Source organism: Musca domestica, unplaced genomic scaffold (assembly GCF_030504385.1).
Source record: "Musca domestica strain aabys unplaced genomic scaffold, Musca_domestica.polishedcontigs.V.1.1 37, whole genome shotgun sequence".
Classification (NCBI taxonomy): domain Eukaryota; kingdom Metazoa; phylum Arthropoda; class Insecta; order Diptera; family Muscidae; genus Musca; species Musca domestica.
In genome coordinates, this window is record NW_026712321.1 from 5,280,972 (window position 1) to 5,303,756 (window position 22,785).

Sequence of the window (22,785 nt, forward strand, 5' to 3'; positions counted from 1 at the left end):
ATTAGGGATGTGTAAATCGACTTTTGATTGCTCTCCTATTTGAATCAGTGATATGTAGACCGATGCTTGCCTAACCGCCTTTTTGGTTAGGGTTATGTAGGTCGACTTTTGAGTAAACGCCTTTTATGGCGACTTTTGTTTCTTTGTAGGAAGTGGTTCAAAAAGTCTAATCAGAAGATTGTTCCGGAGCATAATAGGGATATATGTAGATCGACTTTTAGGTGATTTTTAGATTGTTTATAGGACATGTCTGAAAATGTGTAAACCAATGTAACTATGCAGGACAAAGACATAGAAGTATAAAGATGGGACAAGACAGAGTCAAAATATGGCAACCCTGTGAAAAATACCTATGTTATGATATCGTAACAACATAGTTACCAATGTTAAGCAATTTAAACCGCTAAGGCAGTGTGTAATTATTTGGGAAGGTATCTGGAATAGAATTTTAAAAACCAATATTTTGGATTATCCAAACTTCTATTTGTCATTCTTTCCTATAATTGTGTTTTTTATATTTACATGCCTCTGTCATGAGCTGTTATTCAAGGTAGTACCATTTGCTCAGAATGCATTTTGTCTAGTCTTTACCATTTTAGGTCTTTGTACAGGAGTAAACTAGGGATATGTTGGTCGACTTTTGATTATGCACTTTTTTAATTGGTGATGTATAGGCTGACTTTAAATTATGATCGCTTTTTTGATTTAGTGATATGTAGGTCGACTTTTGAGTAATTAAAAAATTAAAATATTGACATTTTTATGAAATCTGTTGAAAAATGAATATCATAACAACCTCAGATTGACGTCGCATAAGAAAACATATAAAAATCTAATTATTTTTGATAAAACATTTTACATTTTTTTTTTAAAAAAAATTGGGAATATTGATCTCAAGCATTGATGCATCTACCTGCATTCTTCTACCATGATTGTTGCGGAGCACAATGCGGATATGTAGTAGATCAACTTTTAGGTGATTTTTTGCTTGTTTACAGGACATCTGAAAATGTGTAAAGCGAAATAACCATACAAAAATAAATTAGGGATATGTTGGTCGACTTTTGATAAATCACTTTTTTGGATTGCGGATGTGTAGGCCTACTTTTGAATGATCTCCTTATTTGTTTAATCGCCTTTTTGATTACGGATATCTAGAACGCCTTTTCTGGCGACTTTTGTGGCCTTTGGTATAAACCGAAGACTGTGGTATATTGAGATCGACGTTTAGTTGTTTTTTGGACATAGTAAAAATCTAAAATGAGAGATATATGAGAGATATATAGGTCGAATTTTGACCAATCGTTTTTTAGAAATTAAATGATTATTTTTTAATTCTTATGCTTGAAAATGTTAGAAGCTGTTCAAAAAAAAAAAAAAACAGAAAAAACTCTACTGGCGTAAATTTTGACTAATCGATTTTTTTGGAAATTTAACGATTTTTTGGGAAATTAAACAATTTTTTTTTTTACTTTTTTGCTGGAAAAAGTTATAAGCTATCACAAAACTGAATTTCATCATCGAAACCTGGAAACTCAAAATCGATTTTAATCGGACTAGTGTTAAGTTGGAAATGGCATATATTTCAAAACTCTTAAAAATTCTTTACAGCAAAACATTAGGGTAGTGTAGGTCGACTTATTATAACAACACAATAGCTCGGAAGTTGATTTTGGGTTGATGGAATGACAGGTAATTTTTAAAATCTTGAAAATTCTTTACAGCAGCGCATTAGGGGTGTATAGGTCGACTTATGATTAACCTTTTTTTGTAAGGTCTTTTGGAACCCAATAGACCTGACTTAAGTCACTTAACGTTTTACTGTAAAGGCCTTGCTAAACCCAAAACCAGACACAATTGGAAAAACAAACCTCCACTTAGTTTGGCCTTCCCAGCCTGATTGAGTCTCATCTAAAACTATCATGTTACCCTAGAAATAAACCACCAGTTGACAACTAAATAAAATGAATTCACAACTTTTTTTCATTTACAACATATCATCATCGTCACATTTTAAGCAAATGCAAATGGAAAACAGATGTAGCATTAATGCAAAATCGGGTTTTGAATTTAGTTAAAGCAACTAGGGGTAGTAGCAATTATGGGGAGGTGTGGTGGAGGTATAGGCTTCATCTAATCAAATGAATTGCTAAAAAAATGTAGTAGTTTGGTGGTCAGTAGTTTTGTGGGTTAATACCACCAGCAGCAGTAGAGGTTATCGAAAAGTAACAACAACCATACCCACTTGAAATTTCCCACAACCCAGACTGACTATTGGATAGTGAATACGAAACTTCGGAATGATTTGGAAAAAGTGTCATCTTTTCAAAAATAAATTAGGTGTTTTTTTTAACAAGAAAATAAGATTAGGAAATATTTTCTGTTTTTTTTTTTAATCTATTAAAAGGGTTCATATATTTTCGATAAAACTATTTAATTTGTCTAGACACAAATATTTACACTCATTTTTCATTATCTCTCCTGTGAGGATACGCCAACAAACATTCCTTTGCCATGACGCACCACCACCACAAATGATCCATCCAATCCTCTTGTACAAAAAAAACACATTCCTTTTTCTGCGATGAAGTTGAGATAAAATTCCTCACTTGTGATTAGTTTTCTTTCTTAACCCCAATGATTTATGGGTTTATCTGTGTGTTCTTCTTTTGCTTTGTTTTTATTGTTTTTTTTTTTCTTATTATTTTTTTAGGAATGGCTTAAAACTGGTTTCCATATTTTGTAAACCATTTTTGTAAACATTGATTGTGTGTGTGTTTATTTTACACACTTTCTTTAGAATTTTATCTTGTTGTTGTTTCCTTTTTTGTAGCTGGTTCTCTTTGCGTGGACATATTTCTATATATGATTCATGCAATCGTTACCATCATCAACATCAGCAGCAGCAGCGATCTGGCAACCTTGTTTTGTTTTTGTTTTGGTCTGATTGCCATTCATGGTGCGTTATGATCCCTTCTCCTTATTATTGTTATCTCTACTCTCTTCTCTTGTTAAGGATTGTTAAATCTCTCACAACGGGGATGAAGCAAACACACAACCATACTCTTTGGCATTTCCATAAGAACCCTTGTAAGACAAAGATCAGCTTGAATTGTGAAGAAAAAAAACGGATTATTAGTACCATTGTTTTGAAGAAAATACCTACCTGCTCATAAAAATTCAAAAGAGAGCAAATTCAAGTGTTTTTTTCTTATAAAAAAAAAAAATAATTGTGAAATAAAAATATGAAATACATATTTTACTTCAGTGAACGATAAAGGAATTTACATTAAAGAGAAGAGAGTAAGAGGGCTTAAATAACTGAGTCTAATTGTTTTGCAAGAGACTGTCATATTCAAATGAACAGTTGTTTTATGTTAACAAGTGAAAGCGGAAATACATACTAAAGAAATTGAGAGAGAGAGAGAGAGAGAAATTATCCTCACAATACACAAGGGCAATAATGATAATAATAGGTGGGTATTTTTAAATTTTGATTTTTTTAAAGAATAATAAAGAAACGTGATAATTAAAAAACGTGGATTTTCTAAAAAAATACATTTCAAAAATTAAACGAAAACGTGGTTTTTAAAAAAGAATAAATTTTTAAAAATTGAAAGGTTTGGATTTTTCAAGAGAATAAATTTTAAAAGAATTGAAATGCTTGGATTTTTTAAAAGAATAATTTTTTTAAAAAATAAAATACATGGGGATTTTTTAAAGGAATAAATGTTCAAAAATTGAGCAACTTGGATTCTTTAGGGAAAATTTTAAAAAAATTAAAAAAGTGTTTTTTTGAAATAACATGGATTGAAAACAAAAAATAAATTCTCAAAAATGAAAAATGCGTAAAATTCTAGAAAGAAAGAACTCTAAAATTGAAAATGCGTGGAATTTAAAAAAAAAATTAAAAATGCGTTGAATTTTTTAAAGAAAATTAAAAAAATAAAAATGCGTGGAATTTTTTAAAGAAAATTAAAAAAATTAAAAATGCGTGGAATTTTTAAAATAAAAAAATGAAAATTAAAAAAAAATATTGAAAAATTAAATATGCATAGAATTTTTAAAAGAAAAAAATCAAAAATTGAAAAATTAAAAAAAATCAAAAATTAAAAATGCGTAAAATTTTTAAATAAAAATTCAAAAATTAATTTTTTTTATAAAAAAAAATAAAAATTTAAAAAAAAATATTCAAAAATTAAAAATGCGTAGAATTTTTAAAAGAAAAAAATTAAAAATTAAAATTTTTTTGAAAAAAGAAAAAAAAATAAAATTTGAAAATTTAAAAAAAAATATTCAAAAGTTAAAAATTCGCAGACTTTTTAAAAGGAAAAAAATCAAAAACTAAAATTGTGTAGAATTTTTAAAAGAAAAAAATCTAAAATTAAATCTTCGTGAAATTTCTTAAAGAAAAAAATTATAAATACATGGTATTTAAAAAAAATTAAAAATACATGGAAAAAAAAAGAAAAAAAATTCAAAAAAGCTTGCAATTTAAAAAAAATCAAAAACAAAAAATACTTGACATATTTAAAAAATTGGAATTTCTAAAAAATAATTTTTTAAAAATTTAGACATTGATATAGAAAAAAAAATTGTTATATATAAAAAATAAAATATAAAAATTAATACATAAAACAATTTGGATTTTGTTTTTATTTTAAATATTCTTCAAAAATATATTTTATGTTAATTTTCCTGATTTTTTGTTTTGAGTTTTAAAGAATATATTTTCAATCAAACTTTCTGAGTTCTATTTTTTTTTTTGAATTTTTTTTTATCACTATTAATTAAATCTACATATTTGTCTTTAAGGCATTCAACCTGTCATGCTTAAGCAAAACACAACACCATAATTAATAGACAATATGCAAAATTGCCTCCGGACTCTTTTTGTTCGTACAACAAAATCAATCAACTAAAATTTCCATTTGATTAATTATTAATTTCTAAATAAATTGAAAAAAAAAAAAACATCTAACCTAATCCCATGTAAAGTCCCCCCTCTCATTTCTCACTTTGTTGTGGTGTTGAAGAAGAAACGGAATAATAATGGTGATTATGATGATGAAAATATTGTTTGTCAATCATTAATAAATAAACGTTTACAACTACTGGTATTTGCATGCGCCTTTGATGTTGCCTGATGAAATATTCATTATTTCCCCTCACACTCCTCCGTTTTTTAAATGACATTGGCAAATTCTTACAATAATAAAATTCTTTGTTAGGCAAAATAAAACAACAATTAAGCTGTCTCATTGCCTGCTTCATCCTTCTTCTAGCTTTCATTAATTTTTATATTGTGGGTATTATAAAGCTCCTCTTCCTCCCACCTCCTTCTTTTTTTTTCTTTCATCATCCATGCATATTTTTATATCTATGTCTGTTAATCTCTTTTAATGCTCCATTGAAATTCTAATGAATTTCCTCTTAACCAATTTACATACATGTATGCATGAGTCAGCGTGACCGTTGTGCCACTAAAGTATCAATTTTGCCACTTTTTTGGGCTTTAATACCTTTGTGCCACTTTTTTATTTTGATCCTAAATGAGCCACTTTTTTGAATTTTTGTGCCACTTTTTTATACATTGTGCCACCTTTTTTATACCCTCCACCATAGTAGGAAGGGTATATTAAGTTTGCCATTCCGTTTGTAACACCTCGAAATATACATTTTAGACCCCACAAAGTATATATATTCTTGCTCAGCATAAAATTCTACGTCGATTTATCAATGTCCGTCCGTCTGTGGAAATCACTCTAGCTTCCGAACAAAATGAAGTAAGTTGAAGTAAGTGCAGATCTGCGTCTTCGTATAACCCCCATATAACGGTATCCCCGATATTCGGCACTTGGATGATTTTAGCGACATTTTTTATCGGAATTGTTTCAAACTTGGTATTTGAAGTTCGTAATAATTACTAAAGCATATGACAGGAGATTGTCTGTGTAGGTTCACGTCTTCTTATAACCCCTATATAACGGTACCCCGATATTCGGTATTTTGATGATTTTAGCGACATTATTTACGGGAATTATTTCAAATTCTGTATTTGAACTTCGTGATGGATACTGCAGCCTATGTCGGAAAATTGTCTGTGCAGGTCCACGTTTTATAACCCCAATACACCTCCCTATATTCTGTATTTTATTTACTTTAGCTACATTGTAAACAGATTATTTTTCAAGTTTCGCATTTAAATATTATAATAGTTTATGACAAAATTTGCCTATGCAGGTCCACGTCGTCGTATAGACCCTAATATACGGCTACATTCGGTATTTTTAAGATTTTAACAGAATTTTTACCCAATTTTATTATTATTATTATTTTTTTTTGTGAAAATTGCCAAATTTTTACTTTGAAGGGTATTCAAAGTTCGAACTTTTTCGAACTTAAATAAAATGTGAAATAAATTGTGCCACTTTCTGTGCCACCATTTAAAGTGATATGTGCCACTTTTTTTAAGAAATGATACTTTTTGTGATACTTTTTGAAAATTTCCAGCGGTCACACTGGCATGAGTGTGTGTCTACCTCCCTGCCCCTCTCTCTCTCTCTCTTTCTCTATTTCCACATCTAGATGTGGGTCATTAGTTCAGTTAGTTGAAAACTATAATAAATTGTTAATTTATTGGCTGTTTGTCACATCATTTTTATGGTATACCCACTATTTCCTATTATTCTTCTTCCTCTTCTCCATCCATTTCAACACCCACATCCTTGTTTATGGTCTGTTAATTTGTTTCATTTTCTTTCTTTGTAGTTTAGTTTAGGTTTATTCTTTCCGTAAAAGGCGGTCAATCAGCCATTCAAATTTACCGCTTCTCTCATGAGTGTCTCTGTCTCGCTCCCTATCATTTGGCCAATAGTAACCCCTTTAAATCAATCAACTCATCTTTAATTACTTCTCACCTCTCATCGATTGACATTGTCTGGTGCTGCTTAATTTTGTTTGTGTTGGGGGGGATAACAGGTTATGTTGTTGTTATTATTGTTACTGTTGTGGGAGAAGTAAAATCAAGCACCTGTGACTGACTCTCTTGCCTTACTTCTTATTTATAGTTGGATTTATTTATAGCCCGCCAAAACAGAAACTATTATAAAATAAAAATTAATTACTAAATATATGGCAGATTAAGAACAGGTTAAAGTAATCCATACTATACCGTGGGTTAATTGGAACAAAGAGTTTGTAATACAGGATAAATTTAATCGTCTTAAGAAGTTTTAAGAAGAAAATTCAAATGATCAAACAATAAAATAAATAAAAAGGAGCCTTTTTCTTACATTTAAATTTTGTGATTTTTGTTATAAATTATTAAAAACACATTTTTTAATTTTTAAATAATTTTTGTATTTTCTTCCTCTTCCAGAAAATCTACTGCAAAATAGCTACAGTAATGGCAGCATTAGTGGCAGTACCACAGGCAGTGAAACTGGAGGTGGTACCAATTCCAGTAATCACATAGAACAAGATGATCCCGGAGATGGGTTGGGACCCCTGCCGCCAAAATGGGAGACAGCCTATACGGAGAGAGGAGAGCTATATTTTATTGAGTAAGTTCTCACAACAAAACAACAACAATTGAATAAAAATAAAAATTTATGATTTTTAGTCACAATACGGGCACCTCACATTGGCTGGATCCCCGGCTATCGAAATTCCAAAAGAAATCTTTGGAGGAATGTACCGAAGGTGAATTACCCTATGGTTGGGAGAAAATTGAGGATTCCCTCTATGGGACCTATTACATAGATCATGTAAATCGCAAGACCCAATATGAGAATCCGGTATTGGAAGCCAAACGGCGGGCGGCGGAGCAAAAACAAAATCAGCAACAGCAGGCACAACAACAGGCTCAGGCCCAACAACAGGCACAGGCCCAAGCCCAGGCACAGCAGCATTTACAGAGACCCCAAACTCCCTCCTCATCGAGTGTTCTGAATGGTGCCGGTGCTAGTATTGCCTTAAGTTCAGTGTCCTCAGCCTCCACCCTATCCACAGTGGATATATCCCAAAGAGCCATGCAACCCCCACCGCCCATGGCAGCGCAAGACTTGAGTAGCCCCAAGGGAATGTTACCCTATAAATTTACCCGCAATCCTGCGGAAATGCAAGGGGAACGCATCACCACAACGCTACTGAAATCGGCCCGAGGCCTGGGCATAACCATTGTGGGTGGTGATGGGGATGGTGTTGAGGAATTTCTCCAAATTAAATCCATTGTACCCAATGGCCCCGCCTGGTTGGATGGCACGCTGCAAATGGGTGACGTCCTGGTCTATGTGAATGACACGTGTGTTTTGGGTTTCAGCCATCATGAAATGGTGGGTGGATATTTGATTATTTCCAAACTTCTTTATTTTTTTAAATTCCTCTTCTTCCTTTTAGGTAAACATCTTCCAATCCATTATGGTGGGTGACACCGTTACCCTGGAGGTTTGTCGTGGTTATCCCCTGCCCTTTGATCCCAATGATCCAAATACCGAAGTGGTGACCACCATTGCCGTGGATGGCATGTCCAATGATGCGGAGAAGCAGCGACGCATGCTAATGGATCTCAATATGGATGGAAATTACAATTTCCTGGATATCTCTGCGGCAAGCAGTAATGGCGGAGGTGGGGGAAATAAACTGAATTTAAGTTCAAGCAGCGGCAGTGGTGGTGGAGGTACCTTGGATAACAGCGGTTTTATTTTGATGAAAAAACCCGAGGTCCATACCTTTTCCATTATCAAGGGGGCCATGGGTTTTGGTTTTACCATTGCCGATTCCTCCTATGGCCAGAAAGTAAAGAAAATTCTCGATCGTTCATGCTGTCGTGAGCTGCAGGAGGGAGATATTTTGCTGGAAATCAATGATCACATGGTTAGGAATAAATCCCATCAGGATGTGGTACAAATTCTTAAGGATTGTTCCAAAACCGAGCCAACTTTGGTAAAGATTCAAAGGCCTGTAAATACCACCTCGCCGAATGGCAACAATTCCGGTGTTTCAAAGCTGAGGAAAAATTTCCTGGGTGGCACCACAAGCATTGGGAACAATGCCCTGTTTCGCAGCAAAACTCCCACAGCCGATTTGTATAGTACCATGCAAAAGGAAATTTTACCAATAAGGCCAAAAACACCCCTGGTGGATACACGAAGGGCCAGGGTTAAAACACCCAATATGGAGCTGAATGAAGACAATGAAGTGGCGGCAGTGAATAACAAATCAAATGAAACAGATTCACCTCTGGAACGCTCCCTGGCCGAGAGTAAATCTCATTTGAACGAGGGCAGTAAATCCCAGAATTCTCTCTCCGAATTGGATGCCATCAATCATGATATACCCTTTATGGATCCCTATCCAAAAATGGTGACAAGTTTAAGTGAACGCTTGGCCAGTGTGACCATGCAGAATGATAATGGTGCGGCAGCCTCAACGGCGACGGGTGGCTACTTGAGGACCACAGCCTCTGGGGTGGCCAACTATGAAAACCAAAGTGATTATGTTAGTGGTGGTAGTGGAAATTATAGCTCCATTTATGGCCTCTCACAAATGCCACCCACCATGAGTCCATTGAGTGGGGCTCTGTATGGGCCGCCGGCGGGAATTTCACCGGGTGGCGGTGGTGGTGGAGGTTTAATGGCTCCCGCCTCTAACAGCTATCACCATCATCATGAATCTTGTTTCTGTTATGAATGTCAAGATTTTCGCTGCAATCGTCTCAATCAATTCAATACCCAGCCGCCACAGCATCAACAACCCTCTCCGCGAAGCTATTATGCTGCCAACCACTATGCCGGGCAGCATCCAGCCCAATATTCTCCCGCCTCCTCAGCCAGTTTACAAGCGGCACACATACAAAATGAACGCATGCAGAAACGGGTAAATGAGCTGCTAAACGATCGAAGGCGAGTGGGCTTTTCCCCACTGGAACATCAGCAGCAGCAGCAACAGCAGCATCATCATCACCATAATACGGGAGTTTCCAGTTATTCCCCATCAGCATCCCAGGTCCAACATCCGCACTCCTCCTCCGTCTCCTCCTCAATGATGGCACATCATGGCCAAGCCTCGGCAGGTCTAAATAGCTGGGGTAATAATCACTCAATGGGTTATAATATTCTACAACCCGCTGGTGCTTCGGAAATAATCCATCACAATGGTGGCTATCCCATTTCATCGGATATCATAGATGGTTCCGGGGAACAGTGTGTGTTGTCCGAAGTAACGCTACAACGCCAGGCATTGGGTTTTGGTTTTAGAATTGTCGGCGGCACCGAAGAGGGATCTCAGGTTACAGTGGGCCACATTGTACCAGGTGGAGCGGCCGATAATGATCATCGCATCACAACGGGTGATGAAATTCTAAGCATTGATGGCATTAATGTGGTAAGTTTCCAAGGAAAAAATCCGCTCCCAAATATTTTTGAGGGGAGACATATAACGAAATTCCCATCACATTCCCATTTTCAATTTTTTTTCCAAATTCACCCCCCTCCATCTCTTTCCATCAGGCTAACATATACTAAATGGATAAGGAACTAAAACATTGGATAAGTAGTTATTAGAGAATGGATATTGAAAATGTCAATCGTGTATGCATTACGGATAAAAAAGATTATTTAAAATCGGTCTTGGATAAGCAATAAAAAGTTGTGGATAAAATTTTAGCAATACAATGAGAACTCTTGGATAATACAAAAAAGGTGTGGATAAAGACTTTTTGATAAAGGATAAATTTTGATTATAAATCTTGGATAATATTTTGATACTAAAAACCCTTTATTAACTGAAAATAACCGTGGATAATATTTTAATAAGTACAGAACTATTTGGATTTCCCGTGAATACGGATACTTTTTTTTAACACAATTGTATAAAAACTAATGCGGATAAACGTTTAAAAAGTAAAAGCAACTAACGGATAACATTAGAATAACAAAAAAACTAACTTGAATAATATTATAATCATTAATATATTGCATGGATAACCGCGGATAAAGAGGTTATAAAGGTTACATATATAATATTGGATATTAACATTTAAATGACGGATAACAGAGATACGGATGATAGTTTAAATGACAATTTAAGGTTTGGATAAAATATGAATAAAGTTTTAGAAAAAACTGGATGCTGAAATGTAGACGCGGATAACAGTTTGAATGTCAATTTAAGCCGCCGATAACATGTGGATAACATATACAAGTCCCATTAACAAAATTGAATAATTTTTTAATAGCTTAGGGGAATTACGGATAATTTTTAAAGGCGCGGATAATGGCTAAGTTGAGTCATGGATAATAATAAAAATATTTGGATATTAAATTTAGAAGCGAATAAATATTTAAATAGAAATTAGAGGTTCGAACAAAGTGTGGATAACAAATTAAAGTTTTGGTTAATATTTTCAAAGCTAATATGAGTCATGGATAATGTTTGGATAATTTATAAAAATCGCGGATAATATATTAACAGTAATTATTGGCTTCGGATAACGTCGGGATAACTTATAAAAGACGTGGATAACATTTTAATGCCTCAGATAACGTTTGGAAAGACTTGGATAACATTTTAATGCTTCGTATAATTTTTGGATAATTTATAAAAGGTGTGGATAAAATATTAATTGTAAATATGGTCTGCGGATAACATTAAAATAATTTTTGTATAATTTATAAAAATCGCGAATAATATTTTAACAATCATTTTTGGCTTCGGATAACGTCGGGACAACTTATAAAAGGCGTGGATAAAATTGTAATGCTTCGGATAACGTTTGGAAAGACTTGGATAACATTTTAATGCTTCGGATAACGTTTGGATAATTTATAAAAGGTGTGGAAAAAATATTAATTGTAAATATGGTCTGCGGATAACATTAAAATAATTTTTGTATAATTTATAAAAATCTCGGATAATATTTTAACAGTCATTTTTGGCTTCGGATAACGTTTGTAAAAAGCGTGGATAAAATTTTAAAGCTTCGGATAACGTTTGGAAAGGCTTGGATAAAATTTTAATGCTTCGTATAATTTTTGGATAATTTATAAAAGGCTTGAATAAAATGTTGTTTGTCAATATTGCCTGCGGATAACATTTAAATAATTTTTGGATAATTCATAAAAATCTCGAATAATATTTTAACAGTAATAATTGGCTTCGGATAATATTTGGATAAATTGTAAAAGGCGTGGATCAAAAATTTTAAAGCTTTGGATAACGTTTGAAAAGTCTTGGATAACATTTTAATGCTTCGGATAACGTTTGGATAATTTATAAACAGCGTGGATAAAATATTAATTGTACATATGGTCTGCGGATAACATTTAAATAATTTATAAAAATCTCGGATAATATTTTAACAGTTATTATTGGCTTCGGATAACGTTTGGAGGCTTTGTAAAAAGCGTGGATAAAATTTTAAAGCTTCGGATAACGTTTGGAAAGGCTTGGATAAAATTTTAATGCTTCGTATAATTTTTGGATAATTTATATAAGGCTTGAATAAAATGTTGTTTGTCAATATGGCCTGCGGATAATATTTAAAACCTTTTGTGGATAATTTATAAAAATCTCGGATAATATTTTAACAGTAATTATTGGCTTCGGATAATATTTGGATAAACTGTAAAAGGCGTGGATCAAAAATTTTAAAGCTTCGGATACCGTTTGGAAAGGCTTGGATAAAATTTTAATACTTCGGATACCGTTTGGATAATTTATATTAGGCGTGGATAAAATGTTGTTTGTCAATATTGCCTGCGGATAACATTTAAATCATTTTTGGATAATTTATAAAAATCTCGGATAATATTTTAACAGTTATTATTGGCTTCGGATAATTTTTGGATAAATTGTAAAAGGCGTGGATCAAAAATTTTAAAGCTTTGGATAACGTTTGGAAAGTCTTGGATACAATTTTAATGCTTCGTATAATTTTTGGATATTTTATAATAGGCGTGGATAAAATGTTAATTGTCGATATTATTTAAATAATTTATAAAAACGAGGATAATGTGGAAAATGACAGTATGGTCTTCGGATAAAGTTTGGATACTTATTAAAGGAGGTGGATACAATTTTAATGCTTCGGATAACGTTTGGATAATTTTTAGAAGTCACGGATAATATTTTAATATTTAAAATTGTCAAAATGGCTCATATGGCCATGGCTCGGATAATATTTCAATATGGGCTCTGGATAACATTTGGATAGTTATTAAACGATGTGGATAAAATTTTAATACCTTGAATAAAATTCGGATAATTCATAAAAGTTGTGGATAATATTTTATAAGTACATTTGGGTTCCGGATAACGATTGGATAATTTTTGGAAGTTGCGGATATTTTTTTTAGTAGTTAATCAGGACTCTGGATAACGTCTAAATAGTTATTAAAAGAAGTGGATGCGTTTTTAGTGCTTCGGATAATGTTTGGTTAATTTTTAGAAGTCGGGAATAATTTTTAAAAAGTCAAAATTGGCTTCGGATAACGCGGATTATATATTAAAGGCTATAAAAGCCGGGTCGATAAAATGCTTACAACTTATATGAGCCCTGTATAATATTTGGATAAGCCATAAAAGTTGCGGATAATATTTTTCTCGGCAATTTGGGCTCCGGATAACACTTGGATAATTTTTAAAAGACGTGGATAACATTTTAATGCTTTTAATAATATTCGAATAATTCATAAAAGTTGTGAATATTATTTTACTAGTCAATATGGGCTTTGGATAACGTTTGGATCATTTTTGGAAGTTGCGGATAATTTTTTAAAAATTTTAATAATTTTTAGAAGTCGCGGATAATATTTTAATCGTAATATTGGCTTCGTATAACTCGGATCATATGTCAAAGGTTAAGAAAACCGGTTGGATAAAATTCTTACAACTTATATGAGCCCTGTATAATATTTGGATAACAATTCAAAGAAGCGGATAACTGCTAAATAGTTGATATGTCTTTGATAGATTTTGGATAAAAAGGAAATGGTGCGGATAACATATTTATCGGTACTATAAGTTTCGGAAGAAAAATAAAATCGCGCATAACTCCTCAAATTTCCAGAAGACCCTGGGATAATTTCCGGATAACAATTTGAGAGAGTGGATAATATTTGAAAATTATTATGACCATGGATAACCAACATAACCTCACTTAACCCTTAAACTAAATTTAGTTAAACAAATTTTTTAGCTCCTTTTTTGTCGCATGACGAACTTTGGACCATTCTATTCTTCTAATCCCCAATATTTCAAGTTTCACAAAAATCCTCATTCACCCTAACCCCACTTTTGCATTTTTTTCTTGTTATACCAAAATTCATATTTTCCCATTTCCCAATTCCCAGGTTAATGCCTCACACCACAAAGTTGTTTCGCTGATGGGCGAAGCAGCTCTGCGTGGTCAAGTGACAATGATATTGCGGCGACGCACAGTTGGCCGGACACCAAACACAAATCTACAACAGCAGCAACATCATGCAGGGATGGGTAATTCTGGACTACAACAGCATCAACAACACCCACATGCTACCATGGCTTCCCATCAAATGCCAATGATGTTCCAACAACCCATGATGCAGGAGTTGCTCTCCAATGCCCAACATCATCAATTACCCTTACACTTACGCAATCAGCCAACGTCAGCGGGGGCGGCGGCGGCTCCCTTACGTTATCCCTATGATGTGATTGTGAGCCGACATGAAAACGAGGGTTTCGGTTTTGTCATAATCTCGTCGTCCAATCAATATTATGGTTCCACGATAGGTAAGTATTTGTGAGAGGGGGGAAAGGGGAAAGATTTTTAAATTTTGTTTTTTTTTTTGCATCTCTTTTAGGAAAACTCATTCCCGGCAGCCCGGCCGATCGTTGTGGCGAACTCAAGGTGGGCGATCGCATAATTGCTGTAAATCGCATTGACATTGCCGGCATGTCCCACGGAGATGTTGTGAATCTCATCAAAGAATCTGGTCTACATGTACGCCTAACCATTGGCTGCCCCAAGGAGGGAGCCATTATTAATGCTGCACCCACAATGCCGGCCGGTAGTAATGTCACAAATCCCTCCTCCATGGCGGCAGCGACGGCGGGAGGAGGTGGTGGTTTATTGATCAATTCGGCTCAAGCCTCGCCGGGTCAGGTGTCCCAGACACCACCGGGTGCCGGTGGGGGGCCTCTACAATTGCTTGCAAACAATGACAATAATATAACCCCCTATTTTGAAAGGCCTCTACTGAGTGCGGGCTCCAATAATGGTTCGGTCGCCTCCTCATCGACACATATGTCCGCCCAACAGTCACCCAGCGCCCTGCCACCACAATTATGACTCTGAGAATTGCGTATAAAACTCTTAAAGAGTTTTCTCTAGTAAAGGGTCCCTTTTTGAAAACTATTTCACTTTTTTGAATTTTTAATTCTAAAAAAAGAAGAATTCCAAAACAATCACCCAGAACTACCCACCCACCTTTGGAAATAATTGAATTTCATTTTTATCTTTTTTTTTAATAATGCACAATGTTTTGTATATAGAATTTAAGAATTGTTATACTATGGACCCATAACTGTTATAAGAATATTTTAATTATGAAAATTATGAAATGAAAATCGAAACGAACCATATTGCCACTTATACTTATATAGACCTTTCCCTTATCCAAAGACTGATGACTCTTAAATATGTTAGAACCTGATGTATTTTGTTTTGTTTTATGCAACATAAATATATATATGACACAAAATGCTATATTGACTTTCCAAAAAAAAAATTACAAATATTAAATCTTTACATTTATATATATACACAAAAATGTACACATATTTATATACACAAACTGTAACTACTTTTAACAATATAAGAAAAATTATTTAAATTTAAATTCATTATTAAAAAAAACACATATCAAAACGATGACATTAGAAAAACATATCATTACCAGGTTACGAAAAACTAACCTAACATTTGAAAACCATTTAAAAGAAAAATTAAAAAAAAAAGAATATATTTAAAAAACCAATTTCTCAATATGTAATAGTTTATCTTGTTAGTTATTTAATAGTTTATTAGAATACAAACAAAATTATAATTAATAATGTTGTCTCATAAGTGTTATATTTGATAAGTATGTAGTTTTCCCCTCCATATCTCTCTCAGACACACACACTCTCTCTCTCTCTCTCTTTCTCTTTGTCTCTCTATTCTAGAGCTCCATTTGCCTTGTACATTGTTTAAAACACACAAACGAAACGAAAAACATGTTATTGCATAGAAATAATTATTATATTATATTGAATAGTTTTTAATGATTATATGATTACGAATTTCAAAACAAACACACAGCCACACACATACATACATACACCATATGTGTAGGTATGCCAACATATTTACGCAAAATAAATTATATACAAATAATAATACAATTAATTTCGTAATGTTGTTTTATTTCGAAACCAATGCTAATTCTCCGGACAACTTCTAGAAAATTTTTAAAAAGGGAACATAATAATTAATTAGTCAATATGGACTTCGGATAAAATTTGGATAATTTTTTTTAAAAAAAAGGGGGGGGGGGGGGGGGGGTTTGATATAATTTTAACATTTCTGATAATGTTGTTGCAAAATGGTCAGGCTTAATCCCATTATTGTTGTTTTTATAAAAATAACGTTTGTTTATTAGTGGAGAACGATGATCATTTTTACCCTCCCTTTATGGGGGAGATTCCGAAGCAGTTGGCCAATATTGACCAATTCATATCTGAACTAAGACTGATATAAATATTACAAGGTGTGAGGTTTGGACTATATCGACTACTTGTGGAAATATGCGTGGGGTAACATATACAGGGTGAGATAAAAAAACTGCAACCAACTTCAGACGGCTGTCATTTCTAAGCCACTTGTACGACAGTTGTTAAAATTATTCCAGTGACAGCTCATTATAAGCTCAGAAGCGTACAAAAGCATTTTGCTGAGAATTTTTCAGAAAAAAATTTCTTCGTGATGGAATTCAAACGTGATTTCTTTATATTTGGCTGGAAAACCATAAGTGGCTATCGTTAGAGCACTACAGCATTTAAATGTGAATAAATCTTTTGTGTCTCCTACCATCGCTCGTCATGGAAATGGACAGAAGAAAGCAGCAAAATCAGCAGAAATGTTATATTCCATTCGGCAAATATTGAAAAATTAGCTCGGGGTAAAGCTATTGAAGTTCCAAAGAGTTCAAGAACTTACACCGCAACAGAAAGAAAATAGACTAAAAAGAGCTAAAGAGTTGCTTCGCTTGGCCGATGACCGAAAGTTGTTAACTGCCGAATTTGGTTTTCTGCGATGAGAAAACATTCGTTGTCCAGTAGTTTCTAAAACAAAATGATCGTGTTTACTTGCCAAAGAGGTCAGCTGAAATGCCGGCCATGGTGATGGTGTGGGCCGCCATAACAGCCGGTCAGAATAAATGCCGAATATTATCACGAAAATATTCTGGAGGGTGTATTAAAGCCTTGGACATGCAAACATTTTGGCCGCAGACCTTGGACATTCCAACAGGACTCAGCACCATCGCACTCAGCACTCGCCACCCAAATATGGTTACAAAATGAGGTTCCTCGATTCATTTCAAGCGCAAAAAAAAAACCTCCGGATACCAATCCGTTGGACTATTGTGTCTGGAGTATTTTGGAAAGCATGGTTGGCTCCAAAAAATACCAAAGTGTCGATAACCTAAACCAAGCGCCTCGCCGGGAATGGACCGAAATACCAAAGAGCAACATTCGGACAGCGTATGACGGTTTGAGAGGCCGTTGGTAGGCCATAATTCGTGCCAAAGGTGACCAGTTCGAACAAATCTAAACTTATTCTAAAATTTAATGCTATTTCCGACATTTTTTGCATTCATTCAAAAAATTAAAAAAAAAATAAAAATTATGGCGTTTGAATTTGTTGCAGCTTTTTTTATCTCATCCTGTATACCCTCTCTAGCCATATGGGTGAGGGTATAAAAAGTTTGAATTTGTTGCAGTTTTTTTTATCTCATCCTGTATACCCTCTCTAGCCATATGGATGAGGGTTTAAAAAGGAAGATACGTGAATGGGAAAATAACTTAAAAAAGGGCAGCAAGTTCCCCAATATTTCGCACTTTTGGAAATTTTCAGATTACGATTCCTCGGAATCCATGCATTTTAGGCATATATTGTATTTGGCAATATAACAGATAAAAATACGAGGATTATTTAGGTCGAACATTTTAAACCTCATGCGAGTGTCCGAAGGCGTCTTTTTGGTCTTCCTTTAAAAGTCTGGTTCAAAACTCCCTTTAAACGAGATCGCAGCAAGTCAAAACATTCAAGAAAATTATTTGTCATTAAAATCTATTATAGGTCCTAGAAGACGACAAAAGTCCAAAACGCCAAAAATTCAAATATATGAAAAACACGTGTTAGGGTTAAAGCCGTACTTTGTGTGAGTTTGTGCAAAAATCTCCAACAAAATATAATTTTTGAAGGATGTCGTCACAGACAAAAATATTCTTCATCAAATTTTACTACGAGTTACCAAGGAAAGAAAATCTCGATTTCCATTGGATATTAAAAAAATGTGAATCAATGTTCCCAAAAGAAAAACCAAAAATATTCTTTAATTTTTTGGACAATTTTTACCGGGACTTTTTTCGAGTTGACGCCTAAAAGTAATATAAAATTTCAATTTAGGCGGAATGTGTCAAAGGAAGAAATATTCTAAACAAAATTTCACTATAAACCTCAGAATAAACTATATATCTTGGTACAATAGTTTTTTATGAAAATTACATCCAAAATGTGAAAATATTCCCTTTTCGAGTTAACGCCTGAAAGTAACATAAAATTTCGTTTTAGGTGGAGGGTGTCAAAAGAAGAAATATTCTACACAAAATTTCACTATAAATCTCAGAATAAACCATATATCTAGGTACAATAGTTTTTATGAAAAAATTACATCTAAAAAAATCTGAAAATATTCCACAATTTTTTAAACAATTTTCCTCGGATTCTTTTCGAGTTGACCCCTGGAAGTAACATTAAATTTTATTTTAGGCGGGAATAAACCATATATCTATGTACAATAGTTTTTATGAAAATAAGATCCAAAAAAATTAGAAAATATTCCCTAATTTTTTTGAACATTTTTTCCTGTGATTCTTATCAAGTTGACTACTGAAAGTAACATAAACCTTCGTTTTAGACGAAAGCTTTTAAAAGAAGAAATATTCTACACAAAATTTCACTAAAAATTTCAGAATAAACCATATATCTAGGTACAATAGTATTATAAGAAAATTTAAAATGTATGTTCTTAGAGTGAAAATTATGTGTTCGCTTTTATCACTGTTACTTTAATACATATTCAATTCGAGTCAAAATCTCCCTTTATACTAAACTTTTTGGGGAAAGTGTCAAAGTAGGAATTATTCTAGATCGAATTTCATTGTGAGTCTCTGAACAAAAGATATTTGTATATCTCATATCTACCATAAAAATAGCATTAATAAAAATGCCTGTTAATTTCTGAAAAATTTTAGCACTTTACCCAACTTGTTACAAATTTTCTTAAAATTTCGCTGTACAGACACCAGTTTGGTTTATGGAAAATGCCAAGTGCACCCCCAAATATATCAATTACTTTTTTTCCATACTTGCTAAAATGATTATTTCCCATTCTAAATAGTTCAAATTTCATAGCAAAATAAATATCCTTTCAATTCAAAATTAACTGCCCTTTTCTTTGGGCACCACCAAACTTTACTCCTTAACATAACAACCATGTACCAGCAGAGCAAAATATCCTTTGACACAAAAAAGCAACAAAACAATGCTCCTTAAAGTTTATTTATAGCCCACACAAATAAATCACAACACTCCCCATCATTACAAGAAATCCCAAAATCGTTTCCAGTTTTAAGATTTTATTTAATGTTACAAAAAAAGCAGAATACCATGAGAATTGTCATCGATGTAAATAAACTGTAGAGTCCGATGAAATTATTATTAAACTAAAGAAAATGAAGTGCAACAACACCGTGACATTGTCCATAAATGCTAACACTTCCTGCAGCTCGGCCACCACAAACGTTGTTGTTGACAATTATATAGGCTTAATCTTAAAGTGCAAGCCGATGAGTGAAAAAACCAAACACTTAAGATCCTGTACCAAATAGTAGAAACATCTCAAGCCTTCGGGATCTTTGGAACGATTGACATCGACTAGGGAGCCGGTTTTGGAGGTGGTGAATGAAATGTGTTCATCGCCAATGACAATTTCCAATTCCTGCGGCAAATTCCCAAACAAAAAACATTAGTGATTTTCATTAAACAGTGAAGTGAAAAGTGTTTACATACCTGACGTCCCACACGATCTGGTGGCGGCCAGGGTGAATCATCTTCCGCCATTATCTCGGAATCCAAAATAATACGTTTCAACTCTTCCATCACGGCCTGATGCACAAATGCCTCCTTGCGAATCATGGTGTCGTTTTTGTAGTTGGAATTGTTGGCATAGCGCAATTTACCATCCGGTCGAAACTCAAATTCCAAAAACTCGTGGCCAAACTTGCCCTTGTGCCCCACATAGTAACGTAAGTAGAAATCTTCTGTTGACATAATGCCGCTTATTTCTATTCTGTGGATATAAGATAATTTTAATGCGGCTTATTATATTTTATTGTTAATTTATTTATTATTTTACCAAGTGATTGTTGGTTTGCGGTGCGGCACTTTCACAGAAATGTCAAAATTTTCGTTGTGTTGTGTGTGCGTGTGCGAGAGAGGGAGAGTAGGTTGATTAAAGATGCCAGAGTTGTATGTTGAAAGTAGTATGTAAAAAATGCTGCCAAGTTTAATTAAATGCCTCAAGGCAGAAAGCAATGAATTAAATGAAGGCGTTAAACGTTACAGCTTTCAAATGTTAATAAATGGAGGAGATATTCTATATAAAGACTTTGCAGGTCTTAAATCTTGCGTTTTAAAGAGTTTTTTTTTTCAGAAATCATATTTTTAATCTCTTTGTAGATTTTTACATAATTTTTCCAAGTTTGACTACATTTTTTTGGAAATATAACCTAGAAATCATTGTCACAAAAATATTTCTAAGCAACAATAATACACTTAAAAATGGTAAATTTTGTAAAAATAATTATTTCCCTTGACCAAATCTGTATATGATTCCTTTTTTGCAACCTCCTTCCCCGTTTTCAGGCCAACTTGGATGCCATTATAAAAGAAAACGCCGAGAATACCGAACGCATTACGCAAAATACCCAAGGATATGTGATCTCAAATAATCTGCATGGTACGATTGCTACATCGACCTATGACAACACCATTTCCATGGGTATAATCAAGCTATTGTGTGGCACATTGGTGGACACCGCACGCAGTGCAGTTCGGGATTTGGATTGTACCAATGATTTGACCTTTTTGCGAGTGGCCACAAAGAAATGTGAATACTTGATTGCTCCCGAAGAGGAATTTACAATTGTTGTGGTACAATAACGAATAATATATTTCAGTTTTTCATAACAAATTCTATTTGCAATAAAGATCCTTGGCATTTTGGATAACCACAACCGTAATTTTACCATCCGGCACAATCAGGGATTCATTTTTAGTTGTTCGTATTCGCAGCATTGTTATTTCATCCGTGGGATCGATTTTCTGCAATCCCATGGTTGCCTTGTCCCTCAGACTCTCGTAGAGTCCAGCAAATTGTATGGCCTCAGATTTCTCCATGGTGGTCTTGATGGGATTACCTTTGCTGTTGAGTATCATAATGTCAGCAATGTCGGGTTTTTGTTGAATCTGACGATAGACCTCCTCCACATAGGCAATGGTACGTTTACTCTGAAAAAATACTGAAGATGTTAATGGGGGAGAATAATTTTTGTATCTTGAGCAGATTTTTACCGAATTATTTTTATTAGCGTCCATTTTTTGTGCGTGACCAAGAATGAAATCCTTTTCAAGTTTTTGTTAATTTGACAACAATTATAAAAACATTCTGACATATGGGTCACTGGAACATCCAGCAAACAAGTGCTAAGCACCATGGCAACCCTAGGCAACAACAGGTTGTAGTTTTCAAACAACTTTCCATGGTAATATTAAATCAAAAGCGGCGGTTTCTGATAATTTTCTTTCAAAATCAAAATTTTGAATTTTTTTAAAATTTAAAGGCTTCAAAATTATATTTTCAAAATCAGAATTGTGGAATATATGGAATTTAAATTTTTCTCAAGACTTCAATTCTAATAATCCGTTCGGGAACTCGTCCACAAACTTAATTACATTGAGCTGCAAGGAAACTCTGCCTCAACCTTTTTCCTCGTTTACCGGGGCAACCATCTTCCTTGTCCTGAACACCCTATTGAAAGACCGTGTGATTCCATTTCGGCTGTTGTGCTTCTTGCACTTAGCCGGAATTGCCGTCATCTGTCTGTGAATCTTTTTTGTTCGGAGCTTGAAGGTACTGTTTCCACAGTCTTTGTGCATTTCATTTTGCCTATCTTATTATACTTTCATATCCAAACATCAGAATCACGCAGAAAAGTCTTACGCAGTTTATGAAACGAACCAACCAACCCATATATGTACAGGTACCGGATGGAATATGTTATGCATCATCTATTTTACACACTAGCTGGTCATTTAATGTCCTCATCACAAGTCATTCTCCACCTTAATCCTTTTTGGACAGCTCCTTGGTATTTATTTTATTTATTTATTTATTAGGGATTTGTAAGCCGATTTTT

General features: G+C 33.8%; 4 protein-coding genes across 8 annotated transcripts in view; 2 read left to right on the forward strand and 2 right to left on the reverse strand.

The window, feature by feature from the left end:
- LOC101892294 (membrane-associated guanylate kinase, WW and PDZ domain-containing protein 1) overlaps nucleotides 1-16,306 on the forward strand; it is a 71,362-nt gene extending 55,056 nt beyond the window's left edge. For 3 of the 5 annotated variants that reach the window (XM_059126125.1, XM_059126126.1, XM_059126124.1), the window contains exons 3-7: nucleotides 7,382-7,565; nucleotides 7,625-8,336; nucleotides 8,401-10,386; nucleotides 14,355-14,772; nucleotides 14,844-16,306. In XM_059126125.1, coding sequence (XP_058982108.1) covers nucleotides 7,382-7,565; nucleotides 7,625-8,336; nucleotides 8,401-10,386; nucleotides 14,355-14,772; nucleotides 14,844-15,331 — 3,788 coding nt within the window. In that variant the 3' untranslated portion in view covers nucleotides 15,332-16,306. Of the gene's footprint in view, nucleotides 1-3,239; nucleotides 3,477-7,381; nucleotides 7,566-7,624; nucleotides 8,337-8,400; nucleotides 10,387-10,511; nucleotides 10,649-14,354; nucleotides 14,773-14,843 lie in introns of those variants that run through there. The other 2 variants (XM_011296673.3, XM_059126127.1) reach the window with 2 other exon arrangements.
- A 3,621-nt stretch (nucleotides 16,307-19,927) lies between these two features.
- Nucleotides 19,928-20,859, reverse strand: LOC101891779 (protein mago nashi). Its single transcript, XM_005189445.4, has 3 exons — nucleotides 20,724-20,859; nucleotides 20,378-20,657; nucleotides 19,928-20,306 (listed from the first exon to the last, which is right to left on the reverse strand). The coding sequence occupies exons 2-3, from the start codon at nucleotides 20,636-20,638 to the stop codon at nucleotides 20,124-20,126; spliced, it is 444 nt and encodes a 147-aa protein (XP_005189502.1). The 5' UTR covers nucleotides 20,639-20,657; nucleotides 20,724-20,859; the 3' UTR covers nucleotides 19,928-20,123.
- A 202-nt stretch (nucleotides 20,860-21,061) lies between these two features.
- On the forward strand, nucleotides 21,062-21,603 carry LOC101892124 (dynein light chain roadblock-type 1-like). Its single transcript, XM_020038918.2, has 2 exons — nucleotides 21,062-21,151; nucleotides 21,233-21,603. The coding sequence occupies exons 1-2, from the start codon at nucleotides 21,149-21,151 to the stop codon at nucleotides 21,527-21,529; spliced, it is 300 nt and encodes a 99-aa protein (XP_019894477.1). The 5' UTR covers nucleotides 21,062-21,148; the 3' UTR covers nucleotides 21,530-21,603.
- Nucleotides 21,479-22,287, reverse strand: LOC101891950 (dynein light chain roadblock-type 2). The gene is made up of 2 exons (XM_011296671.3): nucleotides 21,941-22,287; nucleotides 21,479-21,877 (listed from the first exon to the last, which is right to left on the reverse strand). The coding sequence occupies exons 1-2, from the start codon at nucleotides 21,962-21,964 to the stop codon at nucleotides 21,563-21,565; spliced, it is 339 nt and encodes a 112-aa protein (XP_011294973.1). The 5' UTR covers nucleotides 21,965-22,287; the 3' UTR covers nucleotides 21,479-21,562.
- Between the last annotated feature and the right edge of the window lie 498 nt (nucleotides 22,288-22,785).